The sequence below is a fragment of the Tamandua tetradactyla genome, chromosome 14 (genome assembly GCF_023851605.1).
Source record: "Tamandua tetradactyla isolate mTamTet1 chromosome 14, mTamTet1.pri, whole genome shotgun sequence".
In the NCBI taxonomy this organism is placed as follows: Eukaryota; Metazoa; Chordata; class Mammalia; order Pilosa; family Myrmecophagidae; genus Tamandua; species Tamandua tetradactyla.
The window spans coordinates 82,494,769-82,508,184 of NC_135340.1; the positions used below are offsets into that span (position 1 = coordinate 82,494,769).

The 13,416-nt window shown below is 37.2% G+C and overlaps 1 protein-coding gene across 3 annotated transcripts in view; it reads right to left on the minus strand.

Annotated features, from left to right (window-relative positions):
* INTS14 (integrator complex subunit 14) overlaps positions 1–13,416 on the minus strand; it is a 66,975-nt gene that overhangs the window by 31,094 nt on the left and 22,465 nt on the right. For 2 of the 3 annotated variants that reach the window (XM_077128265.1, XM_077128263.1), the window contains exons 4-7: positions 5,784–5,939; positions 4,918–5,036; positions 4,348–4,490; positions 1,687–1,779 (exon numbers count right to left, since the gene is read on the minus strand). In XM_077128265.1, the coding sequence (XP_076984380.1) occupies positions 1,687–1,779; positions 4,348–4,490; positions 4,918–5,036; positions 5,784–5,939 (511 nt within the window). The remainder of the gene's footprint in view (positions 1–1,686; positions 1,780–4,347; positions 4,491–4,917; positions 5,037–5,783; positions 5,940–13,416) is intronic. The other variant, XM_077128264.1, reaches the window with a different exon arrangement.

Consider the following 13,416-nt stretch of genomic DNA (forward strand, 5'->3'; position numbering starts at 1 on the left):
GGAAGTGTAAGTCCTCGAACTTAATTTTAGCACATGTAGGAAGTAAGAAGTGGAGTTACATACCAAACAATACAATAATACTGGCACTTATAATTACCCAAAGGTTACCTTTACCAGAGCCTTTATTTCTACCTCCTTACTACAATTCTCACATTGTTCATTCATTGTTTCCTGATATCATTTAGTTCTTTCTCTGTATTTTCCTTCCTCTCCTTGACTACAATTAAAGATCATATTTTTAAAGTCTTTGTCCAGTACGTCCACAGTTTGATCTTTTTTACTAGAGTTTTCTTGATTTTTATTCTCTTCCTTTGGAAAGCAAAGAGAATTCTCTTCCTGGTTCTGTCTCGGAATCTTTTGTTGCTTTCTGTACACTTTAAAAAAAATATTTTTATTGACAAATCTTCATACACATACAGTCCATACAGGGTGTATAATCAATGGCTCACAATAGCATCACACGGTTGTGTATTCATCACCACATCATTTTTTAGAACACCTGTATCACTCCATGTTCTGTACATTTTAGTATTTAAAAATGTTAACCCTGGGATTTATTTCCTGAGATGTGTGTTTCTTGAGTAATCAGCTGATGATAAGATGGAGATTTTCTTCGGCATCAGCCCTCCTATCAGGAAGGTCCACCCAAGGTGAATGCAAAGTTCAGGGTCCTCCCTGTCTTTTCTGGGCCCGTGTCTTGTCCTGGGCTTGTGTTTGCTAATTGCTTAGGAGTACCCCTGTTTACAGGATTTTGAATGTTTATAGAACTGTGCCCCAGGCCATCTGCCTCAATTGTTTCTTATACTGCTTAGTTGTCTAAACTGCTTTTGCCTGAAGAGCAAATTTGGGGTAGGGACAGGGGGGCACACCAGAGAGGAGTTTCCCAAGTCCATCTTTCAGCAGGAACAAGGCCAGGGACTTACAAAGGAAGCACAGGCCAGTTCCAAAATGTCTTGGAGAGTGGTTGAGAAAGGGGTCAGAAAGGGTGCCTAGAAGCTTCTTCTATGGCTCCCCAAACTGCGTTTTCTTAATCTGCCCAGAAAATGCAGACCTCCAAAGCTTCTCTGCAGCTCTAGAATAGTATCTTTACGTTTCCTCTGTAGCCTTTGTCTGGCATGAACTGGAACGACGGCCAACCCCTGAGCCAGGTCCCCCAGTGGTCTGAAGTTGCTAATCAAAAGCTTTGATCAGCAACTGCCCTGTGCCTAGCCCAGATCTTGAGGAAGTGGATTTTTATGTTCCTTTCTGGGACCAGAAAGCTATGCCAGGGGCTGGAGCCCACTGAGGCCTGGTGTGAAGGTGGGGGATGGGTGCTAGTGTTGGAAAAAGCAATTTACTGGTATTTACCATAATTTACCAGCCTCTTCTTCCTGCTCTTCCCTGGATGCTGTATAGTTTTCTACTGGACTCCAGGATTTCAAAATAGTTGATTCAGACAATTCCTGACTGTTTAATAGCTGTTCTGGAAGACAAACTGATTCCTGGAGCTTCCTATTTGGGCATCTTTCCAAAATCTGTGCTTTATTTAAAAAAATTTTTTTTGCTTAATTCAATATTTGCTTAATGCAGCAACTATTTCTGTCCTTCAAATCCTTAAAAATGTGCAATCCTACAACCTAATAATTAAGAATAATTTTAGATAACAAGATGTTTCATACATATTACTGCGAGAGAAAGAGAACTCACCTTTGTTAAGTGCTATAGGTAAGACCAGATGTCTAGACAGAACTGGGGGGCTTGAAATATCAGCTATATCAATAAATCCCACTATTTCCAAATCTGAAAGGAAGGGATCAACACAGAATTAATGTCATGGGAAAATATATTATTTTTAATGTTCTGTATTTCAAAAAGACAATGTTTATGGGGTGATTTCAAATGTGATATGGTGGACTGAAATGTGTACCCTAGTTTGGACATAGTTTTACTCTTGGTCTGCATTCTGGTGGGTGTGAACTTTTTGTAAATAAGATTTATTCAAGATGTTACTTCAGTTAAGGTGTGTCCCAGGTGAATCAGATTGCACTTAAATTACTGGAGTCCTTTAAAAGCAGAGTAAAAGTCATAGGCAGGGAGAAGCCACAGAGAGCAGCCAGAAGCTGGAAATCAACAGAACCTGGAACCTAGAGGAGAATGGAGAAGACACTGCTGTGTGCATTGTCTTATGAGGAAAAAGTTAAGAACCCCCAAGATCACTGGCCAGCCAGAAGATACTGAAGCTAGGAGGAAGTAAGCCTTCTTAGGATCTCAAACCATGAGCCAATAAACTCCTGTTGTTAAGCCAAGCCACTGTATAGTATTTATTTTAGAGCTAGAATCTGAAACAGATGTCTTCAACTGGAAAATTATTAGAAGTTCCTGTGGCTAATTCTCTAATAATTTGCCACTTTAAACAGCTCAGAAACAATCTTTTACTTAACAAACTTAAATTACATAACAAATCAGCTTGATTTCATTTTTATGAGACTAAGTCCTCAGCCAAGGCAAAAATTTAAAGAGCAAATCCCTTTCAATAGCCAGAGATATTCAGATTACCAGTGGCCAGACACTTCCAGAACAACTTGAATCAGCCCCCCATTGAGGTTAAAACTATGGCATTAAAAACAGTCTCCTGAGAAAGAAATACATACTCTACAAAACCAAGGTAGCAGACTAAAGATGACAATGATTTCTTTGTTTTACAGAAGATACGTTAAAAGCCAAAGTTGAAAATATACAACGAATAAAAATAAATTTGTAATCAAAAGAACTCTGAAAAAGGTTTTTTTCTGATAAGTAAATACTTATATAAGTATATACACTTGGAAAATACTAAAAATTATAAAGAAGAAAAATAAAATTATCCATTATTCATCATCAGAGAAAAAATTCCTATTAATGTTTGAACTGCTTTTCAGTCTTTCTTTTAGGCATACACACACACATACCAAAATCAACTAAAAAAAATCAGTATAATGGTGGGTATACTGTACTTCTAATACATTAGGAAATCTGCTTCTTGAAAGATTTGTTGTCACTATTTCCTTTAACTGAGGTTTCTCAATTTGAGGTTGATTTATCAGCATAAGCAGTAACATCTTTTTCACTTGAGTAAGAAAAGGCCTATGTTATAAAGTGGTTTGACTATAAGATATAACAAAGATCTTAGACCGAGAGCTTATATGGAGAAGTTAACGTTCAAAAGACCCATTCAAAGATACTCATCAAAAAGGATGTAGGTGGGGTGGCAGTGCAATCTGGATGGCTTGAAGGCTCAGCTTTGGTGCAGTTTAATACACTGCTGTCTAGTCACAATGAAAGAGACAAATGACTTACTTCCAGATAGCCAGGAACTAAAGGCACAAAAATTAAAAATGTCTGTGCATGACCCTTCACTTGAAAACTACTTAAAATCTGTATACCTAAGGCAATGAACACTTACTTAGCATTTAGTAAATTTTAATTATTCATTGAACAATTATCTATCAAACATTTATTAAGTGTTAGACACTATGTTAGACACTGAGACTGCTCAGAGTGTGGTGACTCAGAGATGGTACTCATCTCCAAGAGTTTAACCTCCAAGAGATCCAGCACTCAAGGAGTCTTACCAACAGGAGACAAGTTTATTCTCCACCATTCCCTGTTACCTATGACTCTCTACTTTGCCAATCTAAGTTCTGCATAGTACTGGCAACATGAACCAGGTAAAAGCAGTAGCATGTCACTTTCTTTTAACCATGACACAAGCAGCAGGGCTAGAGGAATTCAGCATACCAGAGCTGAGAGATTAGGGACTATCTAGTTGATTCCATTTACCTTGTCTATAAAGACTAGAAAGAGGAAATGATATGTTCAGGGTCACAGAGGAAGAGCCATATAGGCAAGTCTAAAAGTTATTCCCCTACATCTGACTGTAATTATGATGCTAAGAAATCTTAGTATTCCTACTAAGAATTACATCAAGGATTTCAATGCTAATGATTTGCTGGATTTCAAAGTAGAAGATAACCATGAATTCCAACTTTGGTAATTTGCAGCCACAATTATCTAGGATTGGTGATTAACTCTTGACCTCATCATGAAAGAACACCCTTTATTTTTTATTTTTGCATGGGCAGGCACCGGAAATTGAACCCGGGTCTCCAGCATGGCAGGCGAGAATTCTGCCTGCGGAGCCACTATGGCCGGCCTAAGAACATCCTTTAAACAATACATCCTCATGTCCAAATTGTACACTGATGATAACAGAATTTCAGTATCAGAATTTGTATTTCTTTTCAGTCATCCTGGATAGAGAAGAAAGTAATAGTCGGAAATTAGAAATTAGGATATCAGAAAAACTAAAAAGGAAGTTTAAAAAGTTACCTGTGTTAATGACTTTAGGAATAGGATCGATTTCCTCATCTACCACAAAAGGTTCTGGCCTGGGGAAGACTTGCACATCAGCAGTTAGGTGGCCACACTTGAGAACAGCATGAAAAGGTGTATATGCCAGATCTATCAGTTTTCTAGAATATGATGATTAATTGTTATAGGGAGAGTAATACAATATATACGAAATAATTTCTTAAGACACAAAGTGTGTTTTCCCTTCAAGGTGACTCTATAAGTAAGATCTGATCACTTACGAAATATAACAAATCTGACATTTATGGTGAGGAGATTTCAATTTTGAAAAGCCCAAAAGCAAGCTAATCTTTGAAAATGCTAAATCATTTTGAGGAAGTCAATAACTATAGGCATTATAGATTTAGTCATAGTTGAGACAGAGTGAACTTCATAAAAATTACTACTACTGATCATTTTACTGGAAAATGTACAATATGTGGAAAATGAAATGACACAATTAGAAATGGTAAACAGATATTTTTGCTGGATGTCAAATTATAATAATGGACTGTAGAGAAGGCAAAAAAGCTCCAAGCATATACTCACCCAAACATAGACTGTACATTTTTCAAACACAAGGGGCCATCGATGGTAAAAATTTGCCCTTCACCATTGTTTAAATCTATAAGACGTTCAAGGCAATCCAAGGAATCAGTGCTCTGTAACTACAAAGCAAAACAGATGACCCTTTTAAACTGGCATAAAATGCCAGATTATTATGAATATACCAAGGTCATGCCTATCACAGTAACACAGGCAATATATATTGAGATGATATTTTTGACTGCTATTGTGAACAAGAAAATATAACAATTTTGATTCAAGGCTGTCAAAGATGAATGTCATAAAATGACAGCAATAGAGCTATTTCATTAAGAAGCTGTTTTGCAAAGATTCTCGGAGGTGACGACAGTTGGTATTTACACAGCATCTTCCCTCCAAAGTGTTTCTAACATATTTTGATAAGAGGCATCATAGCTACATTTTACAGATAGAAAAACTGAGGTGAAGAAAGGTTCAATGCCTTTCCCTAATTAATGGGAAAACCAGGAAGTAAAGTGCTTAATAAACATATATCAGATTGATGTTACTTTACCAAAAATCAAAGCCCACTTCTGCCAAAATTTCTGGAGGAACAGACACAAACATTTCTAAGTGAGAAAAACAACAAAAAGAACATCTTGACTCTTCACTGTCTGAAGAATCTCTGTGAGCAGTAGGATGGATGACAACTCCAGTAATGTTCCCCTAGATGGGGCAAAATTCTGAAATTTTATAGAGCTTTTGAGACCCAGAATCTTTTCCAATATATTTAGTGACCTGCTTCAGCTGAAACTTATAGAGTTCAATGTTACAGTACATGCAAGATAATATTAATGGAATACAAGAACTTAGTAAAAAGCATTAATTACCTCCTCCAAATTTGCCATGCACATAATGTATAACTTAGATGGAAAAGGAAAGGGTAGTGGAAACCTGTTGCTCTCACTTCGTTGATTGTGAGTAGCAAGGGAATGTCGCAGTGACCCTCTACCAATGCCAAGACAGCCATCTGTCACCAGGACAACCTGTTTGCAAGAAGAGAGAGCAGGTTTGTACATTAAATAAACATACTTAAAGCAGTCTTGTTCATCACTGTTTTCATTTGTCCCTAATTGCACATCCACTGGACAACCTATCTGTGCAAGAGGAATGGACTACCAATACAAGCAACAGTGTGGATAATAAAAAAAAAATTCATAAAGTGAATGATGCTAGACACAAAAGAGCACACACTGTATGATTCTATATAAAGTTCAGGAACAGGTAAAACAAAGCTATGTTAAGATAAGTCAGCACAGGGGTTGTGGGATGGGATGATATTGACTAGAAAGGAGCATGAGGGTGATAGAAATATTCCGTATCTTAATTGGGGCAGTGGTTACATGGATGTACACATTTGTCAAAACTCAATGAACCATGTACTTAGGACTTTTGTAATTTACTTATATCTCATTAATCCTAAAAAAATAAAAGAAATCTGCCTCTGAACACGCTAAAAAAAAGATAAAACATTCATAACAATAACTTAATTGTACTAAAGTCAGAGTCCTATCACATAGACAAGGAGTTGGCAACTAACGTGCCCATTTTACATGTGTCCTTATGAAGTACGAGCATGGAAGTCTGAACCTTGACTCTATCAGGGATAGAGTTTGTCCTTATATCCCTGATAAACTAAAATGACAAGTGCTTGAAAAACATATTAATAAAGGCTGTTTAACCAAAGGTATGCAAGACCTTTAAATGCATCTTCAATCAACCTATAATTTGAAAGAGCCAAAAAGACATAGCAACAATAGATGTTAGTTGCAAGATCGTTTTTCCTTTCCTCACTGCTTCAGGGCAATCTTTTGGGGATGGACTTCTCAAGTATCCCAAGGGATGACTATTTTTACTCTTCCTTGCCTAGCACTATAACTTGATAACAGGTCAATAAAGCAAGTATGAGGTGGTGGCATTATGTAAAGTACCAAGATTGTCACTTCTAAAGCTCAAGAATGCTTAACAGAGGTGCCCTAGAGGCAAGATCTTTCGGAGAGACAGTCAAATGACTAAAGGCAAGGTCCTTTCTTGTAGGTACCAACAATTGCTATATAATGGTTTACTTTTAAAAAAAATTTAATTTATTTTGTATTATCAAACCAAAACAACATGCAAACGTGAACATTCTTAACATGCAAACATTCTGTATATGGTGTACAATCAATGGCTCACAATATCATCACAGAGTAGTATATTCATCACCATGATCATTTTTTAGAACATTTGCATCAGTCCAGAAAAAGAAATAAAAAGAAAAAAGAAAAAACTCACACATACCATACCCTTTACCCCTCCTTCCCACTGACCACTAGTATTTCCATCTACTCAACAGATTTTAACCTTTGTTCCCCTATTTTTTTTATACCCCTTACCACTCCCTTTCATTGTTCACTAGTATTTCAATCTATTTTATTTATTTAGACATTTGTTCCCCCTATTATTTATTTATTTCTAATCCATATTTTTTACTCACCTGTCAATATCGTAGATAAAAGGAGCATCAGACACAACGTTTTCACAATCACAGTCACATTGCAAAAGCTATATCATTATACATTCACCTTCAAGAAACATGGCTACTGGAACACAGCTCTACAGTTTCAGGCTCTTTCCTCTAGCCTAATTATAATGGTTTACTTTTGCAAACCGTTTTCCGAGATGCTATGTGATAATGAAATATGTGCATAGTGTCAAAATGAGACAGACTTTTTATTCAAATACTTAAGATATAGTTCCATTGTCTAAAATCTTGGTTTAATAAATTTCGCATTAAAGCAAACCTGCTTCAATATTTTAAGTATAATTAGCAACAATGAGTGTAAGTATGGTTCCAAGAGGAAGATCAGGGTTGTGTATGTCACCAGAAGGAAAGCTAGATGATAAAAACTGGGACTATGTAACTTAGTGAAACCTAGCATGGATGATGGTGGTCAATTCTACAAATATAAGGAAATTTTTACATGAAGTAAAACAAATGTATGTCACTAATACAAGGTGTTAATAATGGGGTGGTATATGAGAAAAAATATAATTAATGCAAGCTAAGGTCTATAGGTAACATAACACTATAATATTCTTTCACTAATTGTAACAAAGGGACTATACCAAAGTTAACTGTCAATAAGAGGGACATAAGGGAGAGGTATGGGATTCTTTTTTTCAGAAGAAATGGGAATGTTTTCATATTGATTGGTGGTAAACACATAATTATGCAATTATACCAGGAGCCACTGATTATACACTTACTATGAATTGTATAGTATATAAACAAAATTGTTATTCTAAAAAACAAACAAATCTTTTGATAATGATGAAATAAAAACAACAACAGAATTACTAATTACCACCATCTCTAGGTGGTATTTGGGGCCCAATATTTGGGGCCTGGTTCCCTCTAAAATTCTGAAATCCAAACAAGTCTAGTGGATTCAGGACAAGCCCCTAGCCCTTGGTTACTGTGCATCTCAAATTCAGATACTTCCTTTCTTTAAAGGAAGAAAAACATCAAAAGGCAGGAGTCCTCATGGTACACAAAATCTGGCTCTTACATATTTTCTGAGTTGCTTCTCCAGTACTGCTACAGAAGTAACACATGAAACCTTTTTGCTAGCTTCAAGTTAATAAATAAAACCTTTTATTTTAAGTTGGATTTAATGAGATATCATTTACATAAAACAAAACTCACCCTTTTTGGGAGGGGTAAGGGGTATGGTATGAATTTTTTTTGTTGTCTTTTTATTTGCTTTTCTGAATTGATGCAAATGTTCTAAGAAATGATCATGATGATGAACATGCAACTATGTGATGATATTGTAAATTACTGATTTTATATATAGAACGGAATGATCATAAGTTAATGTGTTTGATTTGTTGTTATATTTTTTAAAAAAATTAAAAAATTAATTTAAAAAATTCACCCTTTTTAGCGTACAGGTCAATGAATTTTGACAACTTCATTCAGTCATATAATCACTCCAACAATCAAGATAAAGAACAGTTCCACCATTCTCCAAATTCCCTCCTGTCAACCTCCACATAATTTGAGTCAACCTCCGATAATTCCCACACCCAGGCAACCACAAGCTTATTTATTTATTTTTATTTTATTCATTAAATATACCAACATACAAACACAAACATACTTACCATACGATCATTCCATTCTATATAATAATCAGTAACTCACAATATCATCACATAGTTGTATATCATCATCATTATCATTTCTTAGAACATTTGCATCAATTCAGAAATGGAAATAAAAAGAAAACAGAAAAAAATTCATACATACCATACCCCTGACCCCTCCCTTTTGCTGATCACTAGCATTTCAATCTACTAAATTTATTTTTAAAAAAATTTTTTTTATTAATCAAAAAAAAGAAAAGAAATTAACACAACATTTAGAAATCATTCCATTCTACACATGCACTCAGTAATTCTTAATATCATCACATAGATGTATGATCATCATTTCTTAGTACATTTGCATTGATTTAGGAAAAGAACTAGCAAAACAGCAGAAAAAGATATAGAATGTTAATATAGAGAATTAAAATAATAATACTAATAAAAAATATATATATAAAAAGGAAAAAGAAAAAAACAAAAACAAAAGATACAAACAAACAAACAAAAAACCATATTTCAGGTGCAGCTTCATTCAGTGTTCCAACATAGTTACATTACACTTAGGTATTATTGTGCTGTCCATTTTTGAGTTTTTGTATCTAGTCCTGTTGCACAGTCTGTATCCCTTCAGCTCCAATTACCCATTATCCTACCCTGTTTCTAACTCCTGCTGGTCTCTGTTACCAATGATATATTCCAAGCTGATTCTCGAATGTCGGTTCACATCAGTGGGACCATACAGTATTTGTCCTTTAGTTTTGGGCTAGACTCACTCAGCATAATGTTCTCTAGGTCCATCCATGTTATTACATGCTTCATAAGTTTAGTCTGTCTTAAAGCTGCATAATATTCCATCGTAGGTACACACCACGGTTCGCTTAGCCACTCGTCCGTCGACGGACACTTTGGCCGTCTCCATCTCTTTGCAACTGTAAACAATGCTGCTATAAACACTGGTGTGCAAATGTCCGTCTGTGTCTTTGCCCTTAAGTCCTTTGAGTAGATACCTAGCAGTGGTATTGCTGGGTCGTAATCCATTCTGCCATTCTATGTCTTTTGATTGGGAAATTCAGTCCATTAACTTTTAGTGTTATTACTGTTTGGATAATATTTTCCTCTACCATTTTGGCTTTTGTATTATATATATCATACCTGATTTTCCTTCTTTCTACACTTTACTCCATACCTCTCTCTTCTGTCTTTTCGTATCTGACTCTAGTGCTCCCTTTAGTATTTCTTGCAGAGCTGGTCTCTTGGTCACAAATTCTCTCAGTGACTTTTTGTCTATAAATGTTTTAATTTCTCCTTCATTTTTGAAGGACAATTTTGCTGGATATAGAAGTCTTGGTTGGCAGTTTTTCTCTTTTAGTAATTTAAATATATCATCCCACTGTCTTCTAGCTTCCATGGTTTCTGCTGAGAAATCTACACATAGTCTTATTGGGTTTCCCTTGTATGTGACAGATTGTTTTTCTCTTGCTGCTTTCAAGATCCTCTCTTTCTCTTTGACCTCTGGCATTCTAACTAGTAAATGTCTTGGAGAACGCCTATTTGGGTCTAATCTCTTTGGGGTGCGCTGCACTTCTTGGATCTGTAAATTTAGGTCTTTCATAAGAGTTGGGAAATTTTCAGTGATAATTTCTTCCATTAGGTTTTCTCCTCCTTTTCCCTTCTCTTCTCCTTCTGGGACACCCACAACACGTATATTTGTGCGCTTCATATTGTCATTCAGTTCCCTGATCCCCTGCTCAAGTTTTTCCATTCTTTTCCCTATAGTTTCTGTTTCTTTTTGGAATTCAGATGTTCCATCCTCCAGTTCACTAATTGTAGCTTCTGTCTCTTTAGATCTACCATTGTAGGTATACATTGTTTTTTCCATTTTTTCTTCTTTGTCCTTCACTCCCATAAGTTCTGTGATTTGTTTTTTCAGATTTTCTATTTCTTCTTTTTGTTCAGCCCATGTCTTCTTCATGTCCTCCCTCAATTTATTGATTTGGTTTTTGAAGAGTTTTTCCATTTCTGTTCGTATATTCAGCATTAGTTGTCTCAGCTCCTGTATCTCATTTGAACTATTGGTTTGTTCCTTTGACTGGGCCATATCTTCAATTTTCCGAGCGTCATCCATTATTTTCTGCTGGTGTCTGGGCATTTGATCAGATTTCCCTGGGTGTGGGACCCGGCTGGTTGAAAGGTTTTTCTGTGAAATCTCTCGGCTCTGTTTTTCTTTTCCTGCCCAGTAGGTGGCGCTCGTGGCGCTCGTCTGTCTGCGGGGCCCACCAGTAAAAGATGCTGTGGCTCCTTTAACTTGACAATCCGAATCTCGCAGTCGGCCCGGGAAACCACGCGGTCGCCGGCCGCCGCGGCTTCGGGGAGTGCCGGTCCAAATTGCCCAGCTGGCCCGAGACGCCAAGCGTGGCGGGAGGGCCCCGCTATCCAACGTTCCCAGTCCGACCGGGGAGCCACGTGCGTGGAGGGGACCCCAGTCGCCAGCCGCCCCAGCCGGGAAAACGCGCGCCCCTTGGGTATCTCACCGCAGCGGATTCTCCCTGCCCGTTCAGCCGTTCCAGAATGGGGTACGCTGTCTTTTTGGTCTCTGTCGTGACTCCGGGAGCTGTTTTGTATTGTTTCTGTTTCTTTAGTTGCTTTTCTGGAGGAGGAACTCTGTCCTTCTCTGAGTCCTGGTGACTTTTCTCTTTCATAGTACCTCAGTTTCTTCCACTTTGTAAGTGTTGGAGATCATGGAGGAAGGAAATACATACGCGCGGCCGAGCCGAGGCGAATCTGGGCGCCGGGCGCCGTCTTGGCCCGTCGCCCCCTACTAAATTTATTTTAATATTTGTCCCATTATTTATTTTTAATCCTTATGTTTTACTTGTCTGTCGATAAGGTAGATAAAAGGAGCATCAGACACAAGGTTTTCACAATCACACAGTTACACTGAGAAAGCTATATCATTATACAATCATCTTCAAGAAACATGGCTACTGGAACACAGCTCTACATTTTCAAGCAGTTCCCTCCAGCCTCTCCAATACACCTTAACTAAAAAGGTGATATCTATATTATGCGTAAGAATAACCTCCAGGATAACCTCTTGACTCTGTTTAGAATCTCTCAACCATTGACACTTTACTTTGTCTCATTTCACTTTTCCCCTTTTGGTCAAGAAGGTTTTCTCAATTCCTTGATGCTGAGTCCCAGCTCATTCTAGGATTTCTATCCCACATTGTCAGGAAGGTCCACACCCCCGGCAGCCACGTCCCACGTAGAGAGGGGGAGGGTTTTGAGTTTGCTTGTCATGTTGGCTGAGAGAGAGGCCACATCTGAGCAACAAAAGAGGTTCTCTTGGGGGTGACTATTAGGCCTCATTTTAAGTAGGCTTACTTAGCCTATCCTTTGTGGGGTTAAGTTTCATATGATCAAACCCCAGGTTTGGGGACTCAGCCTATTGCTTTGGTTGTCCCCACTGCTTGTGAGAATATCAAGAATTCCCCACTTGGGGAAGCTGAATTTTCTCCCTTTCTCACCATTCCCCCAGGGGGACTTTGCAAATACGTTTTTATTCACTGTTCAATTCCCTCTGGGATTTATTGGGGCATCACTCTGGACAAACCTACAAAATCTTATGCCCTACTCAAGGTTCCATGTACTTATGGCATTCAATTAAGCTGTCCACATAAGTTATATTAGGAAGTGCACTAGTCAAAATACAATTTTGCAGCAAATAAACATTTCTGCTTTAGTTTCACACATAAGTTATAGCTTTAAAATATTAATTACCATCTATTTTCAACATCCTGCAGTACTGACATTCCTTTGTTCTTCCTCATGCAAAAACATTTTAAAATTTGTACATCTGGTCACTATCATTATATACTCTAGGCATTCCTAGATTATATCATCTCAGTCTTTATCGTCTACCTTTCCTTCCGATTTCATTTGTGCCCCCAGGCCTCCTCCCTCTATCATTCTCACTTTCAGCTTCATTCAGTGTTCTAATATTATTGTATTACAGTTAGGTTGTATTGTGCTATCAATTTCTGAATTTTTACAATCAGTCCTGTTGCACAATCTGTATCCTTTCAGCTCCAATTACACACTATCTACCCTATTTCTATCTCCTGATGGTCTCTATTACCAACTGAAGTTTTCAAGTTCATTTACTAATGTTCATTCATATCAGTGAGACCATACAGTATTTGTTCTTTTGTTTCTGGCTAATCTCAGGCATAACGTCCTTAAGGTCATGCATGTTGTTATATACCTCATAACTTAATTGTCTTACAGCTGCATAACATTCCATTGTATGTATATACTATAGCTTGTTTA